At 33.6% G+C, this 23,019-nt stretch overlaps 1 protein-coding gene and 1 long non-coding RNA gene across 6 annotated transcripts in view; both read right to left on the reverse strand.

Annotated features, from left to right (window-relative positions):
• The window catches only part of STXBP5 (syntaxin binding protein 5), a 178,254-nt gene that overhangs the window by 23,991 nt on the left and 131,244 nt on the right, over positions 1-23,019 (reverse strand). For all 5 annotated transcript variants that reach the window (XM_059177310.1, XM_059177307.1, XM_059177309.1 and 2 more), the window contains 3 exons: positions 9,384-9,434; positions 2,787-3,026; positions 745-1,114 (listed from right to left, as the gene is read on the reverse strand). In XM_059177310.1, the coding sequence (XP_059033293.1) occupies positions 745-1,114; positions 2,787-3,026; positions 9,384-9,434 (661 nt within the window). The remainder of the gene's footprint in view (positions 1-744; positions 1,115-2,786; positions 3,027-9,383; positions 9,435-23,019) is intronic.
• Positions 12,962-23,014, reverse strand: LOC131833705 (uncharacterized). The gene is made up of 2 exons (XR_009354574.1): positions 18,432-23,014; positions 12,962-18,298 (listed from the first exon to the last, which is right to left on the reverse strand). It is a non-coding gene; the product is annotated as an uncharacterized LOC131833705 (long non-coding RNA).

Here is a 23,019-nt window from a genome sequence, read left to right on the forward strand (position 1 = left end):
ATCTACATCTTCTTCCATATATATTTTGTGTATATATACACATGTATATATATATGTGTGTGTCTGTGTATAGCCAATGGAATATTATTCAGTCATTAAAAAGAATGCAGTCTTGCCATTTGCATTGACATGGATGGAGCTAGAGTGTATAACACTTAGTAAAATAAGTCAGAGAAAGATAAATATCATATGACTTCACTCAGTGGAATTTAAGAAACAAAAAAAACAAAGGGAAAAAAATGAGAGAGAGAGACAAATCAAGAAACAAACTCTTAATTATAGAGAACAAACTGATGGTTACCAGAGGGGAGGGTGATGGAGGAATGGGTGAAATAGGTGATGGGGATTAAGTAGCACACTAGTAATGGTGAGCACTGGGTGATGTGTAGAAGTGTTGAATCTCATGCACACCTGAAACTAATACAACACTGTATGTTAACTAACTGGAAATAAAACAAAAAAAAAAAAAAAAAAAACAAGGTAGGTTTTAGTCTTGAACAAAGTATTACAGAAGGCAAAAACAGCAGGACCTTATAAATCTTGTGATCTAGTATACTTGAGAGGTAGATAAAACTGATTTGTATTCTTCATAAACTTGTTCACTATTAACTGAATGAAAATAAATTCTCAGTGTATAAGACTGTAAACAAAAGCATTTCATTTTAGTGGAATGTAATTCCATAGTGTTCTGTTTTAAGGCTGTAAATGCCATGTTTATGTTTTTTAAAAATGTGTAACTCTTACCTAAAAGTCATAATATGTCCGTTAGCGCAGAAGCAGGCAAGGCAAATACTGTTACTCAATGCTACGATATCTCCACGAAGCACAAATGAGGTCTCTGTAATGTTTTGCTTGTAAGCACAGTTCTGAGTTGGCAGTGAGATGACTTTTGCTTGCTTTTCAGAACATATCACGGCATACTGGTTTTCACTAATTTCCTGAGAAGAGGAGGGGGATACGGAGACAGGTCGTCGTTTCTTTAATTTCTCCTTTTCATCTTTTTCTTCAGGAACATTGTGTTCTCTCCAGGATTCATACGCGGGTGGCACTAAGCAGCCTGTGGTATCCAGGAATGCCATTCTCAGGATCGCCCCTTTTAACCTCAATATAGTACCTAAAATATGTAAGTTTAGTAGATAACAAGTATTTTAACCCCCACAGCAAATATGTATATTCCAACTGACACATAAAAGACATTCAACAACACATAGAATGCATATTAAATTGAAATTGTACACCGGCTTACTAAAGGGATTCAACCTTTCTTTGAGCATGTATCTGAGCGTGTATCTGGAAAAAGAAATCAGAACTACATGTCCCAAACCAGTAAATATTGGGATGCCTGGAACTATGTCTTCTTTCATATCTGCCAAGTGTACTACCAACAAGAGTGAGAGCAAGTGGATGATGTCTAGAGCTGCACGGTCCAATATGGCAGCCACTAGTCACATATAGCTACAGAGCCCTTGAAAATATGGCCTTGTCCAACTTGTGGCATGCTGTGAGAGTAAAATACATGCCAGATCTAAAGACATTATAAAAAAAAAAAAAGTAAAATATCTTAAGAATTTAAAAACACTGGTTATATGATGAAACGATAGGATTTTAGATATGCTAGGCTAAATAAAGTGTCATTAAAATTAATTTCACTTTTTAAAAACTTTTTATTTATTTATTTTTTAAAGATTTTATTTATTTATTTGTCAGACAGATCACAAGTAGGCAGAGAGGCAGGCAGAGAGAAAGGAAGGGAAGCAAGCTCCCCGTGGAGCAGAGAGCCCGATGTGGGGCTCGATCCCAGGACCCTGAGACCATGACCTGAGTCGAAGGCAGAGGCTTTAACCTACTGAGCTACCCAGGCGTCCCTAAAAACTTTTTAAATATGGCTATCAGAACATTCTTTATGTGGCTTATCTTTCCTGGCTTTTTTTTCTATACCCATTCTTACTATAAAGAAAGAGATTAGTAATATTATCATTATGTAACCTTTTCTAACAACTAGTCGTACAGAACATTCTCAAATATTTATTGAGCTGGATGAATAAATCAAACTGTGTCTTTGATGTAAAGATAGTTCACAAATTACCATTAAAATCATAATTACATTTTAATTTTAAATTCCAAGTAATGTTAAAGTCCACTGTATAAACAAGGGATACACTAATGAGCACAATCATGTTTTTTTCTATCTAAATCAGCATAAATTAGTAATGAAAACCAGATTTCTCAGTTATTTCCAGATCAGACTCCACATACATTTGATGAAATTGAATCTCATTTTCAATATACAAGTCATAATTTTTTTCTTAAGATCTGCTATTAAGTCACCTTTTCCTAATACTTCAAAGGAGAAAAACAACATAATTTAAGACTTCACATTTAGATATTAAAAACAGCCAACACTATGCTGTTCAAAAAATATTTTTTGCTTTTTCTCCTGAACATGGTACTACCCTTTTGCTTACAGAACATAGCATTTTAAGGTATCTTTGAATGCATTAGAAGAGCAGTTGCTTTTTTATTTTTTTTTATTTTCTAATGAAAATCATTTTAGACATGATGGTAGAGTTAAAAATAATGCAAAACCTGGATGGCTGTATAAATAAAAGATACACTGGAATCTTATTCATGTATTCTTTCATTAAAAACACAAGACTACATCTAAATGTAAACATTTAGTTTACATTTTAGAATTCATAGATCATTTCAAAAATGAAAAGCAAAGGCTTCTACCAAATACAGCAAGTCAGACCTTCAGTGCAAGCACAGCATGAAAGCATACATACCACTTGGAGAGACAATGACTGGCTGAAGAAGTCTTTGTTCTCCTCCTGGGGGAAGGTTCAGTGCAATAACTAGCACTGTTCCCAATGTAGTACCAACCCATAAACATGGGGAGGGAGATGAATCTGCCTTTCGAGTAAAAGTTTCACAGAAATGAAGAGCAGAAATTGCTTCTCGAGATTCTTTATCAATGCTGGTTACGCTGGAACTCCGTGATCGGCTGAAGGAATTATCTTTTATATCTGAAATAAATTAAAATGGGTGAGATTGCCTGTTATAAAATATCATAAAAATCTGACAAAATGGTTAATTTGCAAAAAGACAAAACCTATAGCATATTTTAGTTTTTAATCAAAAACAATTTACTTTTTTTTTTTAAGATTTTATTTATTTATTTGACAGAGATCACAAGTAGGTAGAGAGGCAGGCAGAGAGAGAGAGAGAGGGAAGCAGGCTCCCTGCTGAGCAGACAGCCCAATATGGGACTCGATCCCAGGACCCTGAGATCATGACCTGAGCCGAAGGCAGCGGCTTAACCCATTAAGCCACCCAGGCGCCCAACAATTTACTTTTATGGTAATAATTTTCCTTTGTTTAGATATAAAATACAAACAGATAAATTCATACTTCTCAGAAGACAGCTGGGTGCAATTCCAGAGAATTTCTGCCTGTGTGATCTATATGGTTTTTGGTGTGGCTATTTGTTCGTATCCTGGTTGCTTTTCTCATCTTAGACCTCACCACCTTCTTTTCTAATGATGCTGTTTCTTCCTTTGGTAATGCCAATTCCACAGTTGGGTAACTAGAAAACTGTGGGCATTTTCTTTTCTATTATGTTCATTTAGCCAATATATAGTACACCATAAGTTTTTGTTGCATTTTCAGTGATTTATGTTTAAAAATTCCACTTAGAAGTACTCTGATACTACCTTCAATTTGTTGAAGATTTTTTTTCAACTCTGTCCATATGAAAGTCTTTAATCCGTAAAAATTTAGCCTTCGTTTTCCTTGAAAGCCTTTTTAACTATAATCAACATTCATTCAAGGCATTTTACATCAAAATGTATGACTGGTATCTGGCTCATACTTAATTGCATACCAGTGTATTCCTTTCACCTCTTTCTGTAATGACAGGGATACTTCAAAATTATAGTAATAATCCCTCCCTTGTCTTCAGCTGCCTTCTTCACTGGGGCCAAATGCAAGTTTGCCTTGAGCCTTGGTCTCTTTTCACTTGCAACTGCATTTCCAAATTTATGGGAATTTTCTCCATTATGTCTCACTATGTAAAATCAAAATATGTTATTTCCCCCAAAGTTCTAATTCTTCTAATGGCACTCTCTATATTCATAACAACCCAGTTCTAGGGAACAACACTTAAAATGAGTTTCAGTTTTGGCTCTTTCCTTTCACTTTATCTATACATCTGATGGGATGCCAAGTCCTATGTTATTTTACTCCAGTGTTGTTTCCTTCTTTTCATGATCAATCAACTTCCATTACCCTTCATTCAGGCCTTGATTGCCATTCATTGAGACTGCTGATAATTCACAAGTGGTCTTCCCACCTTCATTCTGTCACTGTTCTAACACAATTCAATTGAATTTTATACGTTACAGTCATAATTCTGTTACCTCTACTTAAAAAAGTCTTCAGTGGTTCCTCTTTATTTGATCATGTTTAATATCTTACTCAGACTTTTAAGAATCTCCACAAACTATTTCAGCTCTCCTTTCTGGCCTTATCTTCAATGGTACCCTGCTTTTCAGGAACTGGTGGGAACAAACTGAGTCATTCATTGTTCTCCAGACATACCTTGCACTCACCTACTTTAGACTTCTGTTTGTGATTTTCTATCTGATTGGTTCCTGTGCCTCACCTTTTTCTCTACCAAGATTGTGCTTATTGGCCATCTCAGGTACCATCATTGTCATGAAGTTTTATCTTGATTGTTAAAAGCATATATGGTTTTTCTCTTTTTTGAATCTCGATAGTTTTTTTCTCTCCCATGGCACTAATAGTACTTCTGTTCTGTAGTTCTTCCAGACTTGCCATAGGCCTCACTCTAAAGTGACTCTAAGTTTCTTGAATACAATAGCTGTGTCCGTTTGAGCATAGTGCCTAGCTTATAAAAGTATCTATTAATTACTTGCTGAAGACAGATCTATAGTTCAAAGTATCTGAACCGATGTCTTTCTGCCACACCTTTGGGATATATTAAAATTTCTAGGAGTTTTTACTGTTCTTATCTAACAAATAGGTCCTCAAATCACATGCTTTCAATGTTATCATAAAAGAAATGACTTCATGTCATCAAAAAGAAGAAAACAGTCTTCTAAATTGTACTTTATTAAATAAAAAAGGTATAATTGAATCCTAACTATACTCCCTAAAAGCTTTTGTAATCAAATTTAAATTCAGGGGCACCTAGGTGGCTCAGTCAGGTAAGGATCAGAATTTATTTAGGCTCAGGTCATGATCTGAGTTCCTGGGATAGAGCCCTATGTCTGGCTCCATGTTCAGAGGGGAGTCTGCTTGTCTCCCTCTCCTTCTGCTCCTCCTGATTGCACATGCATGCTCTCTCTCTTCCTTAAATAAATAAATCTTTAAAAAATTTGAATTAATAGATTGACAAATATTTCCCCAAATGATAACTATATACATCAGAATTTTGATTATAGCTAGCCTCTGAAAATAATAAAGCTACTAGTTATGGCAATAACGGGTAATTTCTAACTATAGTGCCTAAAGATGTCTCTCTTTTGCCTGTAATTCCTCTTAAAGATTTTGACATGGCAAAAAAGAACTATTTCCTATAAATGAAACAACTTTCCACAAGCAATGGCTCATTACTGGATGAGTGTGTAATATTAAATATATAAACTGATTCCAAATGTTAACTCTAAAGTATTCAGTTATTTTAGCAAAATAATAGTAATCTTTTTACTTTTTTAAGATTTTAAGTAATCTTTTAAGATTTTTTTTTTTTAAGATTTTATTTATTTATTTGACAGAGAGAAATCACAAGTAGTCGGAGAGGCAGGCAGAGAGAGAGAGGGAAGCAGGCTCCCTGTTGAGCAGAGAGCCCGATGCGGGACTCGATCCCAGGACCCTGAGATCATGACCTGAGCCGAAGGCAGCAGCTTAACCCACTGAGCCACCCAGGAGCCCCATCTTTTAAGATTTTAAGTAATCTCTACATTTAGCATGGGGTCCAAACTTATAATCCCAAGACCAAGAGTCTTGTGCTCAGTCTTGTGCTGACTGAACCAGCAAGGCAGCCCAAATAATAGAAGTTTTAAATATACCTTCCAATGATAAAAATATTCATTACTTTAATAAATCATACACATACAAGGTGATTAGACATATATATTCAGTTGTGACCCAATGACAATGATAGAAATCAATGAAAATTTGTTAAGAAAATTTGAGGGGCGCCTAGGTGGCATAGTTGGGTAAGCATCCACCTCTTGGTTTTGGCTCAGGTGGTCTCAAGAGTCATGAGATTGAGCCCCACATCTGGGTCTGTGCTCCACACAGAGTCTGCTGCTTAAGACTCTCTCTCCGTCTCAGCCCCTCCCCCTTGCTCTTGCTCTCAAATAAATAAATCTTAAAAAATTTATAAAAAGAAAATATGGTAATATAAACTTGATCATAAGAAAATTTGATAATATAAATTTCATTATAAATTAATCTGTAAAATTCTTACTCTTTTCTATTAGAATTACAATAGGTGATTCACAACAATCTGTACTTCAAATTCAATCTGTACTTTAATTCATAGGCCAAATAAAGTGTTTTAATTTAATGGACTAATTTAAGGCCTTGTATAAAAATTATAATTTTATAATTATAAATTATACAATTTATAATTATAAAATTATAAAAAATTATAAAAATTATAAAATTCATAAAAAATAAAAAATTCATAAACTACAACTGCATTTTATTATGACTTCTCTATTAAAATTTGGCTTACCAAAGAACTCCTAAGTATAGATCAATATGTGAAAATGAACTGAATCAAGAAACAATCCCAAACTTACCCAATTCTATCAGCCTAGAACTTGTTGGAAAGTAAGTTAGAATTTTTAGCATTTTAGAATTTTTAGTTAGTTCATGAATTGTACTATTGTTAAGTCAGATCTTGTGGATCTTTGTGGCTTAAATTTTAGAAATTAGGCAGCCTAAACAAATGGACTAGAAATTTCTATTTTAATTCTAGTAATAAGAGCAGAAATGAAAATGGCTACCACTAAGCAAGCCATACCATGTGATACACCCTCTCATAACACTTTAAATTTATCATTCTATTGAATCCACATAGTAAGTGAAAAGCATTATTATCACAGTTTAATGAATAATAAAATAGATACTTAGGTTCAATAACTCATCCAGGATGACAAAGCTAATTAGTGGAAAAGGCAGGACATGTGTCATGTCCTAGTCTAAAGCTTTCTCAGGCAACTCCAGATGGACATGGGATTAGTCAAACCACCAAAATATAAGAAGAGAGTTTTGGTTATTATTGAGAGTTAAAGTTCAGTCTTTAAATTAAAAAATATATTTGAACATGTGATGTTTCTGAGAGCTCTAAGCTTGGATAAAATTTATCACTAATGCTTCTATCCATTAATGCTTTCTATTAATGCATGCCACAAATCATTGCTTTCTGTTACTCTCTGATGCCTAGAGCATTCTACCTCTATATTACCCTTTCTTCCCACATTGAGCCTTATACAACAACATTTTATTCCCCCAGTCAAAACATTATGCCAATAGTTGAATTTGGTCAGGGTAAACTTTAGGAAAGAAAATTAACTCACATTAAGGTATAAAAGTCTGATTTTTCCCCCTCTGTTGCCACTTGAAATGTAACATCAGAACCCTAACAATATTACCCACAGTTCCTGAGGGTGGGCCATGGAATCTGGTATGGTGAAGCCATAGTCAAAGTGTAGTGTTGCATGATTTCCTCATAGGCCAAAGTGAATTCTAGTCACAGAAGCTTCCAGAGTTGCAGGGCAGTCCAACAGCCTCAGCTGCTTTAGGAACACCTAGTAGTTTGAGCCTATCAATAAAATTGTTTTTCCCTATTGACTCCCCAGCCAATGTAAAACAATCAGCAGCTAAGAATCTCTACCAAAAAAAATAGTTCAGCAGTACAAGGACTTGAAGGGAAATTACTTAGGAAACATGGAGACTGTTCCAGTTGTACAAGCAGTTGTAATTGGCTTAAGGCACTGAAATACATGGGCATGTAAGGTTAAACATGAACTGAATAAAGATGATCTATACAAGCATGGAATATACCCAGATTAAATTACTTATAAACGTATGATACTCTTTTTAAAAATAATTGTGGCATTTTTATTAATTTAAAAGTACTTTTCCATGTGTTTTTCAGATTTTTAAGATACTGGAAGGCATAAAGCCATTTTAACTAGCAGTATTTAGTGTTATTAAAATCACACACCTCTGAGAGTGATGAAAACTCTGCCCCTCAAATACACTTAGTGTCAAATTACATCTTTCATTTATATAGTAAAGGGAGCTATTCCCTTCTCAAAACACGTTACCTTATATTCTAGATTAATCCTTGTTCCCGTAAGACCAGTCCTACTACAGGATTCTAAGAAATTGTTTCTCCTATGTTCAGGAATGGATCCTTGTACTGCTGACAATGGAAGTTATTATGCCCACTCACTGATAATCATATATCTTCTATCAGTATAACTGAAATAGGATTATGATTTGGAAATGCTAAAATAGTATGGTGAAATGGACAATACCTAAGTTTGCATTATGCAAAAAAAAGGCAGTTAAGGAATCTAGAGAATAAACAGTAAGAAGATGAGGAAAAGGGGGGAAATCTAGTTATTTCAAAGAAAAAGATAGGTGAAACCATCTTCAGTCTAGTTTTTATTTCATTAAAGACCATTAAAATTTCTAAAATTTTTAAAAAAGTGAGTTTAAAAAGAAACACTGCAAGTTTATTTTTATCTTTACTGAAATGTCTTGTCCCTATTCTGTGATATCAGGGAGCTGTTTCTGAGCTCAATATAAAGCAAAAGGAATGTGGGAATATAGTCACTCTGCTTTCCTAGTGGATTAGTTGCCTAGAAGGTGCTATAGAAAAAGATTTACTTCTCAATTTATTATCACCAAAGAGTAAAAATGATTCTTGACATGAGAAATTCATTGTAATACAGAAAACTAATTTATTGTGAAAAAGTTAAAACTTTTAAAGTTTATAAATTATAAAGTTCAATAGGTTTTCACATAGTTAAATGGGATATTTCAACTTTTAAGAAAATCTGAAATTGCACAAATTTTAGTCTTATACTAAATCTTGTTTAGATATAAAGTATGAGAGCTGAGAAAATGTATTATTTTGGATTGCTTGAATTTATAATCTTTTATAATTTATAGATGGCATTAGAGAGGCTACTAATCCTTAAATATCTTAGTCATTTTAAACTTGATTTCTGTTAAAAATCTCACCTATGATAATTTTGAATCTTCTGATTTCCTTGCCTTCCCTTTGAATGGAGTTTAACTACTATGGATTTTACTTATTTATTTATTTTACTTACCTAAGTCAGGCTTTAGGTCAGTAGGCAAGCTTAACTTCCTTGACATCTTTGCTGAAAAACAAAACACATTTTTAAAGTTCTGAAGAATATTTGATTCATATTTATTAATACCAACTGCCCTTCCAGATAGAAGTAAATACTTTTGTTACTAATAGATGCTAAGATAATTAAAATATGATGAATAATATTATAAGTGGAAAGTAAATCTTGTTTTCAACTTTTCGTAAGTTTGTACTTACTTGATGTGTTATCTTTGTGTGCTTGAAGCTGTTACTTCAAGAAAGCTTTTTAATTCTAACTGTTAATTATTTTTTAGGCTCATAGGGAAGGGTTAGGCTTTTCTAAAAAAAGCAGAGTCATTTCACGGAAGGTGTTGCAGGTAAGGACAATAGAGGCAGAAGACGGAGTTTGGATAGTTGATATAATAAAATCTTTCCAGTTTTTCATCTTCATAGCTACTGGGTTCATTATTTTTAAATTAATCTCTAGAATATAAAACAACTATCTAAGATTAAATTTAGGTATTTGATTACATCATACAACTATCTGGATTCACCTATTCTTGATACAAGTTAACACTTTTACTTACATATCAGTGAAAAACAAATGAAACAAAGTGATACTAATTTGAAATTATGGTATTTAAAAAAATGTAAATTATATGTCAATTTCTATTTTGCACCAGAATTAAAAAAGCCTCTGTATAAACTTACTGGAATTCACTTTCCATTCTCAAAGTCAGTTATTGCCTTAATCTAGGATTTAGAGTTAGGAGTTGTTTTAACTATATCTATTATGTTAGTGGCAATGCATGCGTAACAGAATAGTGCTTCCTATGCACAATTTTGAACAAGCACTTGTTGTTAATACATGAATGCATATATGGGTTAAATTCTGGGCTGTTAAGAGATATTTAAAGCACAGACCCTGCTAGTCCATAAGGGCGCCATGTAAACAAAGAGAAATCCAGTCATAGTATATAACTTCCACATCTAAAAAAATGACAAATCCAGTATTAGGAAATAGACATGAGGCAAACCGGGAAGGGGTGGGGGATTCAAGTTTTCATTTCTAAGCTTCATCAATCTAATCATCATCCTTTAAAAATCAAGTGATTAAAATATACAATCAGTCCTAACCCATTTTCACCCAGACATAATCAGTATCAGTTAAAAGATAAAATATACTACCAAAAAAAACCCCTAGCCAATGAAATCTGTAGTTAGTTGATTTAATGGTTGCCATCATATTTAATATAAAATTCCCTAAAATTAGAAGATATACTCACAAAACCATCTCCCAAAATGCAACATTAACACTTTTAAAAGAATTCAAAGATGTTTTCACCAAATACCATGGGTACAATGTACACAGACTGATAAATAATATCTAGACAATATCATATGTTATCTGAAGCAGAAAAGTCAGTCTGGCAGAATCTAAAGACATAAGTCAGATAATGTGGATGCTTTTCTAGACTCCACTACTCAGCTTTGATCCAATTATTCTTTCAAACCAATGCTTATCAAAAACTTGAAAGTACACACCAGTCACATCGCGCTCCTGCTAAATCAGATTCTGATTCTATAGTGGACGAGGGCCTGAGATCTTACACTTCCAACAAGCTCCCAGAAGATGCCAATTCTGCTGGTCTATGAATCACACTTTGGGCAGCTGGGTCCCTAGACTATAAGAAACTTCAGCATAGGAACCAAAACTAATTGAGCAAACCCAGTATACATTTGCAGTTAGTCTGTAAGAAACATTCCCTGACAAGTTTCAATATCTAGGTTTGTAAAATGTGGAAGGGTAAAGTATAGTGGGTAGGATTGGATTTGGCATCAGATCAAATCTTAAATGGAATCCACTTCACTTGACTACCAGATGTATGACCTTTGGCCAATCACTGTGCTTCTCTAAACCTGATATTTCTTCATTTGTTAAAGGAGGATAGATAATGCCAATTTCATAGTTGTGAAGATTATACAAGATGATGTGAGCCAAAGCACTGAGCATAATACCTGACACATAATGTGGATTTGATAAATGTTAGTTACTAATAATAAATGAAATATGATTTCTAAACAAACTGTATAATGCTATACAAATGACCTATTAATATACTTGTGAACAACCCAGCATTCCTTTATTCTAATTCTATGATAATATTCCAAGGAACGAAAACAGGAAAATGAAGAAAAAGAAAAAGAAAACCTTAGAACACTAGGTATAGAATAGTATGCACCACTCTAAGTTTAACCTTGTTTGTCTCAAAAGCTAAATTCAATTTACAGCTAAATATAACAAAGAAGAGAATAACTTGAATAACTTAGAAGTTACATCAAATTCATTCCTCATTAAAAAGAATAAATTAGGTAAAAATTCTGTCAGAACTGTATCTGTTGAATCTTTCACTCAATAACCATATACATATTTCTGCCAAAAAATTTCACTAGCATGAAATTTCCTTTGAATTCTTAAGTATATGCTTTCAATCTCCTTCAGGATTTTCTACTAGAAATTCTTTTATATAAATTTTCAAATATTTTTAAAAATTTATGTTAATCTTTCCCACAAAACTTTTTTTTTTGTTTTTTTGGTCTAGCATTACATAATTTCTTAACCATGTTAAAAAAAAAAAACCAATATAACCAAATTTAAATAATTCTACAGTTGGTCTAACTTTGACATTTTGTTGTGGTTAAAATCACACACAGAAAAGACTAAGCAGATTTTCTGACTTTACTATAAATGTCACAAAATGATTTAATTATGGGGTCTAACTTTTTTCCTGAACACTGTGCAACTGGAGACCCACAACCTGACCACAAATCTGATCACAGTATTCAAAATATTTAAGCCACACTGCTATAACACTTGGATATAATTTTGAGCAATCTTCTTGAACACAGAACTTGAACTGATAAATGTTAAAAGATTAACCTTTCTTATTTTGTTAATCCCACTTACCAATTAACATTATAAAAAAGATACAGAATAATTTTAATGAATAAAGAAACATTTTTATTATGCCAGTGGTGGGGACAAGGGCAGAGGGATATTTATTAACCTATTAAATATTTATTGGGCACATGCCAGCCATGTGCCAGAAGACAGACTTCCTGCCCTCAAAAGTTCATAGCCTAATGGAGGAATGAAATAACTCCAGTGCAATGTACCAGGTAGTAACAGATGCATACACAAGGTGCTAGTTAGAGTATACTGAACTTATAACCTTCTTACCCTGGAATACCCATCTAAGACCATGGGACATGAAGATAAAGTCAACAAAGGATAACTCAGAATTTGTACATTTTCAGAAAACTACATGTTCCCCACTTGTTTGTTGACAGTATTTTTCTCTTGATGTAAAATTTACATACAAATGAAATCTTAAATACATATTGAGTTTTGACAATGTACATACCTATGTAATTACTGAACATGATATAGAAACCGATATAATCAACATCCAAGAACATGATATAGAAATTGATATCATCAACATCCAAGAAAGGTCATGCATATTCTTCCCAAGCAATTCCTGTCCTCAGCCCTAGAAATAGCCATGTTCTGGGTTTTGTTTTTTACCATCTATCAGTTTTGCCTATTCTAGAACTTCATATGCATGAAATGACATGGTATAAACTCCTGTGTAAGGCATCCTTCACTGGGACAATATTCTTTATCTTCTTCCCAAAATACTTCAAAGCTTACATTCTTTCTAAAATCAGAATTTTTAGATGAAAATCACAGTCTACAACAATAGTTTCACAGGCATTAATAGATTAACATCTTCTGTCCCCTCATATATGCAATTTATCCTTAAGCTTTTTGGATTGTGTTCTTTATAGAAAATTTGGAAAACATAGAAACAGAAAATATGGCCACTACAAATGCCCATAGTCAAGAGGCAAAATGTCTACATATTTCCTGCTACTTTTTAATATCCATTTTTATTTAAAATATAAATCTGTATCGTGCTTTTTTTCTACTACTAAAAGCATTTTCTTTCCTCAGTTGTTAGTATATTTCAATGGCTTCATATTATTTTTATGAACACTTATTAAACAATAAGGTTTTTCCCCAATAAATAAGGCAATAAAAATGTATACAAATATTTTCATATATTTTGATTATTTCCTTAGGAGGGAGTTCCATAGGAAACAATCATTTCTAGTACAACTTTCCTCAAACCCCAAGGTCTTCTAAAGTATGTCTTCAAGAAGTAGCTTTTAAGTTTAAAAGGCATATGAACATATTTCACAAACTTCTGTTTAGCTGAAAACATAAACAAAGACAAACATGGATGAGAGAAATTGGTAATACGTGTAAGTCCCAACTCACAACTATATTCCCGTTTTTTAAACTCAAGTTGTTCCATTTTCTTATAGCATTGTTTGTAGCTGAGAAATGTAAAGCCAGACTGATTATTGCCTACTTTTGAATGTAACTTGTCTATTTTTTATGGATACTTATGTCGAGGGGAAGAATAGAAGGAGGAGGTGGGGAAGGATTTACATCCTCAGCATTCCACACTGTACTTGTATTTATCTGCTATCAAGTTCCACAGCCCTTTCTTCTGTAGTCTCTATCCAGTGATAGAGAATTTTCATTTTATTCATTATAGAATAAATGAATTTTATTGTTCTATAATACTAGGATTTTCATTCTATTCATTATAAAGTTGCTATTTTCTCTGCTGCTGCTATTCTCTAATTGTCTGTTCACTCATTATGACCATTTTTTTCTTTTCAGTATTAAAACATATTACAGCAGCTGTTTTAAAAATCTTTAGCTAATTACAGCATCTAGGCCATCTTTAAGTCAGTTTCTGCTAATTTTTTTATTCTCAATTATGGGTTATATTTTTCTACCTTTGATTTTGAATACTTCACATGCCTAGGAACTTTTGATTGGATACTGGACAGAGTGGATATTGTGTTGAAGGGAGTCTGTGTAGGTGTTAGTAGGTGTTGAGCTTTGCTCTGCACCTTGCCGTTAAATTACTGGTGGATTCTTGGTTTGTTTTTATTCTTTATTAGTATAGGTCTATTTCAGTTTAAATTTAGTTCCAGGATATAGCTTTTATGCTAAGTAGTGATCCCTACTCTTGCACAGTGGCCTTTCTGGGATATCAAGAATGACCAAGGTGTTGAGTAAGGTCTAATGGCAACAATTTCTGGCACTAAATGACTGCTGGTATCCTTGCCAGCTCTGAGACTCTTAGCAGATTGCTGCTAAGCCTCAGAGTCTTGCCCAGTTCAGGTATAGCTTTAGAATGGAGCTAAACCTGAGCTAACCACCACCGTCCCCCAACCCCAGACTCCTAGGAAGTCCCCGCTGTATGCAGTTCTTTCCTCTCAAGTACACTATCTCACAAATTCTAGTCACTTCAGCAGCCCAGAACTCTACTCTCTGCTTGCTTAGCTTGATGCAATTGCAGCTGCTCCTGAGTTCTACCCACCCCACACTGCAACAGGAAAGTGTCCCATGGCAGAAACTGGGGAGGACATGTGGCTCACTTGGTATTTTTCCTTTCTCTCAAGGATGGCAGCCTTAAATGCCTGCTGCTCAACACCTAGAAAGAAGACCTTATATATTTTGACTAGTTTTATGGCTGTTTTCTGTGGAAGGCTAAGTCCCAAACCTAAGGTCTAAAGTTGAAATTTATTTATTTTTATCTTTTAACTTTGTGACTTCTAGGGAATATACTTATTTTCAGGTCTGTTTAGTCAACCTCCTCAATGGTAGGTCTGAAAGAGGCAGATCCAACTCTGGAAAACCTCTAGTTAATCTTCCTAGCATATACTCTGTTCCCTAGTGTAATTCTGTGAATGAAGCAATCATAGACTTTATCCACCAATTTTTGGTGAACAAATTTTTACTTCTTAGGAGTCTCAGAAGCACTTGCCAACCCAGTTACCTTGTCAGCTGATTTCACGGCATGTATAAAGAACCTTCTGCTCATGCTTTGGAGTTACTCAACTCCCATTGAGGCTTTCAAACTGAAGACATACAATTTGAATGAGTTCTTGGAAGATAGGTTGTCTATTTTTCTCTTCTTTGACTGTGTATTCAACTCTTGGTTCTTGTACTCAATGTCTCCCTTGACTTGAAATCTTTTGTCACTAGAGATTATAAACCAGTTCTCTTTTCCTAGGCCTTTGTCCACAGCAGAAATGAGGGGAATCACAATAAAGTTTCTTCAATCTGAAAAAACTGGTATCAAAGATAATGTCTTGGCAGGTTGTAAACCTGAGTCTCTATTCTCTTCTCACAAACTGGAATGAAGGAGTCGAGATGATTGAAGGAGCTTCATTTGTTTGGTAGAAATAATGAAGTGATACATGATCACAACAATCACGTCTGCAATGGTAGTTTCAACAGCAAGGACAGAAACAAATCTTGAGAGCTGTGCTTGGATCTCTGTACCACAAATGACAATTTTGTCAGGGCTGATACTTTTTTAGTTCTTTGCAACTCTACAAATCTTTGTAAAGTTTCTAAAGTATGTAGATTCATATTGCTTCTTTGAAATTAAGCAGCTGCTCTATAATTTACCTTTACTTTTTCTATCTACTGTGTTCCACATCTTATTTTTCCAAGGAAGGTTTCTTAAAAGAAAGGAAAACAGAAGAGTAACTTTTGCTTTTTGGAATGTGACTTTTATAGGAAATAGTATGCCAGCAATAACAGGTAAAAGGACTTCTTATTATGGCAGTAGATGACAAAAAACCAAATCTTTGTTTAAACAAAGAGGTTCAGTAATTAAAAGAAGGTGACAGTATCAGTTTTTTTTACCATCTTCAGAGATCCAATACCACTCTTTTCAAGCAAAATGTTGAAGTGTATGTATATTAAATTTTAAAAATCAGAATAGTAACAAGACTAAAAATCAGCTCAAAGGATATGGCAAGGAATCCAAGGACAAAGTGAGATGAAGTAGTAAAAATTCTTGTCACTTATCACACATTATTTTATTAGTCATTAGAACTAATAATATCAATGTTTATCCATGTCCATCTCCCATGTTAGAATATAAATTCCATGAGTTTGGAGATAAAATTTACCTTGTAAAATACTGCATCTATGTATGTGTGTAATAATTAATGTATGGTCCATGAGCATGGTGATGAATGAGTAAATGAATAAGCACAAACTGTCACTGGCATTTTACTTCTATAGAAAGAAACTGAATTTTCTCACAAGTGAAATAAAGGAAAAAAGGGCAAATTAAACACAGCCCTATTCATCAAATGATCACTTTTGAAATATGGAACACATATCTATTACCTGAAATGAAGGGTAATCTTTAAAGTGTCTTTTAAAGATTCAGCTATAGCAAGTTCTTCTAATTATTGAACTTCTATAGTGTTAGTGTTCTGTATTTTCCCATTTCTATTTGCTTTCCATAAATTCATAAAATTTAACGTCTAGGATATCATAATAAACTCTGCAGCATTTTCTACAGAATAAAACCCTAAGTGTTATATGCTGAATTGTTCCTCCAAAATTTGTATGTTGAAGCATTAACTTTTAATTCTTCAGAATGTGAGATATTTAGAGACAGGGCTTTGAAGAGGTGATTAAGCTGAAATAAGGCCATTAGGGATAGACCCTCATCTCATCTGACTGGAAGAGGAAATTTAAACACACAAACATCACAGTTCCACCTGCATAGAAGAAAGATTATATGAGACTCAATGAAAAGGTCTCTGCAAGCCAAGAAAAAAACCAAACCTTTTAACGTCTTGATCTTGGACTTCTAGCCTTTAGAGCTATTCTAGAGGAAATAAATTTCTGTTTTTTCATTCACTCTGTCTGTGGTATTTTGTTATGGCAGCTACTGGCAAACTAATACAGCAAGTAATGGTAGAACATAAATTTCCATTCTGTGTTTGTGTGCGTGTAAAATTTCTATTTAGTTTTAGCCAGCTGGACTCAGGTGATCCTAACTTTGTTGGCAACATTCAAAGCATCAGTCAGGAGCCAGCTGAACATATGCCTTCTTCTCTCCATTGGGTCTAATCAGAGTGTTGACCTTGGCCACATGAATGTCACAGAGCTTTCAAAGGCTGTTGGATTTGGTGTTTGTTGGTTCTGGCATCCACAATGAACACAAGTATGTTGTCATCTATTTTCTTCATGGCTGACTCAGTAGTCAGAAGGAAGTTGGTGGCATAGTGGTCCAACTTGTTTCTCCTGGGGGTGCTCTTTCAGGGGTGTTTGGGCTACCTTTGGACATGCAGTGTCTTGTGCCACTGGAATGCAGGTGATGTGCAGATTTTTTTTTTTTTTTTTTGACTGTGAACACTTTCCAATACCACTTTCTTGACCTTCAAAGCCTTTGCTTTGACTTTAGCTTTGGGAAAGTCAGAAGCTTCCTTCTTCACCTTCAGCACCATCTTCATGAACAGGATCACCTCGTTAATACTTCTATTCAGACAATACTTGACAAAGAAATTATTTCAATAATTTAACTTTAATTTGGACTAATTTATGTAGGAATCAAATAAGTTATTTCCAGAAAGACTATTTACATTCTTCCAATCTAAGAACGGAGAAAGAAATGCACACACAGGAAGTACTGTGATATAAAAAACAAACAGACTTTGCTGAGATTTATTATGAAATTGACAGAAAATACACTCTGAAATAAAATTAAAATCCAATACACACTATGACATACTCTTCAGATGTTAGTCATCCTGAAAAAAGAAAAAGAATGATTAGAAAACCTCAGACTTGTAAAATGGTTTTAAAGTACTTGACTGTGAAATTTAGTTCTTTACAAATTAAGAGTAATTTTACCTGTAAAAACGGTATTACTGCACACTTGACTCATCCTCTCCTTCAAGATGAGCTTCTATTCTTCAATAGCCATATTGTGGATTAAATATAAAGATGAACTTCTATTAAAGTAATAGCCACACATTTGAGATTGAATATTGGAGAATATAAAGTAGAAATATCAGTACTAATTTGAGTTTTATAATGGATTAGAATAATTTTATTACTTAAAATTCTACTTAATTTGAGACATACCTTTTTATTCATATGGCAAACTCCAAATGGACCTCTGAGAATTTCTTTTTCAACTTGTAAATATAAAACAATTGGGAAGACAGCACAAGAAAAAGAGACTTTACAGCATGAGAGTGGAGGCATGCTATAACATAATAAAATAAGAGTCAAGAGACCTGGACTCTGATCCTGACTAGTTCATTACTGTGGGACACTACTTTGGATGTGCAACTTAACTTCTTTGAGACTCCGTCTCTTTTCTTGAAGAATAAGGGGGCCTGAGCAGATTTCAAATTGTAGAATTTAATGAGGTAATGATTTAGAATATAATGACTAAGAACCTATTTAAGTTTTGTTAGAACTCTAATTTAAAAAAGGAATCACCAGGACTTAGGTAAAAGAGAACTAATGAAAACAGTACTAATGATCATTACCTTCATTTAAACTGACTTTAAAAATTCCTTCAGTTTTTCTTAAAAAAAAAAAAAAAAAAAAAAAATAGTCATTATCCAAGTAACTGCTAGCCCAGAATCTGAGAGATTAAAAGGACCATGGAGGTATAATCTTTCCTAGGTTTATAAATACCACCTGAAGACTAGCTATAGTGACTGGAACTTGGGAGGTACTCATTAAACAGAGCCAAGATTTATATTTGTTTTGCCCCAGTGCTCATGAAGTCACTGAATTTCTGAATGTTTATATTTTAATCTCTAGCTATTATTTCCCCCTCACAGTATCATGTAATCATTTCTTCTATATGAAAATTAGTAATAATGTGGGACCATGGGTTTATAGACCATAGAATCCAGCTAGAAATCTACTTGCACAATGAAATAGAATCAATGAAATAGAATTAACAATCTTTAAAAGTAGATTCTGTAGTTTCAAGATCTACCAAATAATGCTAGCATCTGGACCATATTTTATTCATAAGGTATCATGAACAATTTGATTAACACTTTAACAAAGACATGCATTTTAGAACTATTTTTTTTACAAACTTAACAAAAAGCTTTACAGAATTTTGTATTTCCAAAGTTTTATAAAATATAAATAATAAGCAAATTAAAAATTGGTAACTACTCTTATTTTCTAAATGACTTACAGAAATGGTTAACACTACAGGAAAGACTGATTTTGGAAATGCTGGTCATTCGATTTTATTAACAAGAATTAAGCAAGTATGAACAGGCAAAACAAATCACTACATGTGTATTACACACATGCACCTTTCTTTAGGAATGCTGCAATTGCATTATATTCTTCTATATTTTTGCTGTTACACTCACAGGACAGAGTTATGCCTTTTTAGGCTGCTGCCGCCTGAACAAGGAAGTCACTGTCAGCATCATTGATCTGAGTAAGCTGTCAGCCAGGAAACAAGGAAGCTAGGCTTTGGGTAGGCTTTTTGGTAGAGAGGTTAGGGGCTCTACTGTTTGCTGTAGTTACTTTCCTGGAGTCTGGTCTTGGAGAAAGGTAGACTTTTAGGCACTGTATATTATGTTTGGGTGACAGTCACCAACACAACAACCATGATCTGGTGCTAGGGTAGAACTTAACAGGAACCATCTTTCTTTCTAGGTTACTATAAAGATAGAACAGAGTCCTAACCAGAATATCTAGTTACAAATCACACAATGGATTTGTTTTTGAATCCTTAAAGACTTTAGTAAATTGTCTAAGAACTAATATAGTAGTACAGTGTTGAAAGGACAAAACAGTGAAGTCAGACTACTTGGGTGGAAATCCTGGCTCTGTCATTCATTAGCTGTATAACCAACAGGCATATTATTTACACTCTGTCTCTCTGTTTCCTCATCTGTAAAACAGGGAAGTTAATAGTATGTAGCTCACTGTAGTTACATTGAATGGATTAAATAAGAAATATTACTTACAAAGGGTTGGCATGATGTCAGAAAAACTGTAATTGCTACACACACACACACACACACACACACACACACACACACCATCTCCGCTACCTCAGCTATATTGCCGGGCAGTAAAAAACAGACTGATTTTCCAAACTTGGGTTAGAATGTTAAGGAATGACATTTTTGCACCTCCCCCCTCCAACAGCGACAGCAATTACTTTCAAAGAAAAGGTAAAGCTGTAGAAACAAAGTTTTGGAGCCAAGACACTTCAGTTAGCCTTCTAATCAAGGTGGCTTTCTTACTAGTGTAAATCTTGAGGGTCTAGGCCTAATTCTTATGTCCTCCCTTATTAGGCCAGTGCATCACTACAATTACAGTTGAAGATATAAATGTCTGTATACTGAGGAAGAGAGAGGTGATAATTTTATGAGGCTCACGATACTTCAGAGCACGTACAGGACTGGATGATAGGGAACACTGAGCTGAGAATGCTCAAGGAATCCTAGCACTTAACAACAACAACAACAGCAGCAGCAGCATCAACAACAACAAAAACAACACACTATTTATTTTAGAGACAGAGCACATGGGCGGAGGGCAGAAGGAGAGGAAGAGAAAATCCCAAGCCAACTCCCCACTGAGCTGGGGCCCCGATGTGGGGCTCCATCTCATGATCCTGAGATCATGACCTGAGCTGAAGCCAAGAGTTGGGCATTTAACTAGTTGAGCCACCCAGGCACCCCTCAAAGAAACCTAGCACTTCTGATACCATAAACTTTACACAGAAAACACATCTTGACAGAGAGGTCTTCAGGAGAGTCTATGCATTTTTTCCCTGATATTTCACTGATACTTTATGTGTTTTTCAATAGTATATTTTATAACTCTTATTATAAAACCAGACACTAGTGCAGAGAGAAACTCACTTTTTTAACTGTAAAAACTTTATAGTCTAAAATGGAGCTGTCTCCATTTGAATGAAGAAAAATTTGAGAAGTGAGTGTTCCTTGTATCTATGTTGGGATTAAAAACCACACTGAAAGACTACCACCAAAACCAAACAAAATTATATATAAAATAGGAGACAGAGTAGTAGTTTCTGAAGATGTAAAATAATCACATATAACAATGTAACTAAACTAAGTTTGAAAAATTTAATAGTAAACATGTTTCCCCAAAACTATAAATGACAAAAAGGAAAACTTGCCAATAATATAAAAAGTAAGCAAGAACATTACCAAAGAACTTCTAATAATGTTCCTCGTCTAAGAAATTTGTTAACTGAAGACTTTCAAATATTCAAGCTCAGATATTTCATGTTACATATTCTATTCAAAACACAGAAAAAAAGAAAGGAGCAAGTCACCACATTAAACAAAGCAAATATAACCCCAGGATCAAAAATAGGACAAAGAAATTATTTTTAAAAAATATAATTATATACTGGGTTCCTTTCATGCAAGGTAAAATCCCGAGATAATTAAATTCAAAAAGTTCTTTGATTAAGTGTATGTAGGAAAGTCCTTTCTAACTTTTTACATTATATGACAATAAGTACTAGTTAAGACAGACTATTAAAAAAAATTTGGTTGAAAAAGTATTTATGCTATAGTGCTTATATAATTAAAGTGATTTAACTATTACCAACTGATTCACTATAAAACCACAAAGAGATAATCAACTCCCCATATTATGAAAAGCCCTTTGCCCAAGAATAAACCACCTTATTTAAAAAATGACCAGAGGTGCTAATAGCCAACGTTAATATGACTAAACAGGGTTCAATTTACAACATGCAGACAATATGGATGGTACTTCTGTTAAATTTTAGAAATTTAATTTTACTATATATTAAGCTTTATCATGAGAAAAGGTAAATCTATTTCAGCTGCCTAGAAATGCACATCATTTAATATAATTCAAGGAATATATGGTAGGCATTTTGGAGGAATAACATAATAATTGTATAATAAAAAGTTTGGATTAAATCAAAGAATTAATTAATTTATTTTTTTGTAAAACAGCGCTTCTCAAGCCTTTAAAAATCCTAAGAGAATATTTAAATTTTTATGACCAATTATAAAATTAATCTTAAGAGTTTGATTATATTCTGAAAGTTTGATTGTATTCTGTCTACCTATTTTAAACTGAAAACCTTGAACTAGATAATTCATTTCAAAGTACATTCATAATAACATTCAAAATGATTAATATAAAATACTCTCCATCAATCATTTTTACTTGTGTGCATGGAGGGGGAGGGGTGAGTCTTAAGAAAATTCCCATTTAACTTAAGGGTAGTGCAGATTATAGAACAAAAGAGTCAGTATTGTAGAGAACCATTTCCTTGAAATTGGGGGCTTTGAAAATTTGAGAAAGATGGAATAAAGGTAGGAGAAAATACAAATAAAACTACAAAGGAAAAAGATCTCAAAATCTGGAAGTATAAAATTATACTATTTATGGCATAAATTGAACCCTGCTTTATTTTAAATAAAGCAAAAATAAAAAAAGAATAATTCACATTGTAAGTCAGAAGAACTACAATCCCAATTTAACTGATTTTTAATAATTACTGCCCCAATAAGTTTAGAAGAAACAGCCCAAGAGATTATTGTTTAGCATAGAAATAACAAATTAATATATATAAAATGCAATGCATTAGATCATTTTCTGGTGTTGAGTAATACTGCATATAGCAAGGATTAGAAACAAAAGAGAAATTTCTATTTCC

The sequence above is a fragment of the Mustela lutreola genome, chromosome 6, assembly GCF_030435805.1.
Source record: "Mustela lutreola isolate mMusLut2 chromosome 6, mMusLut2.pri, whole genome shotgun sequence".
NCBI classification, from domain to species: Eukaryota; Metazoa; Chordata; class Mammalia; order Carnivora; family Mustelidae; genus Mustela; species Mustela lutreola.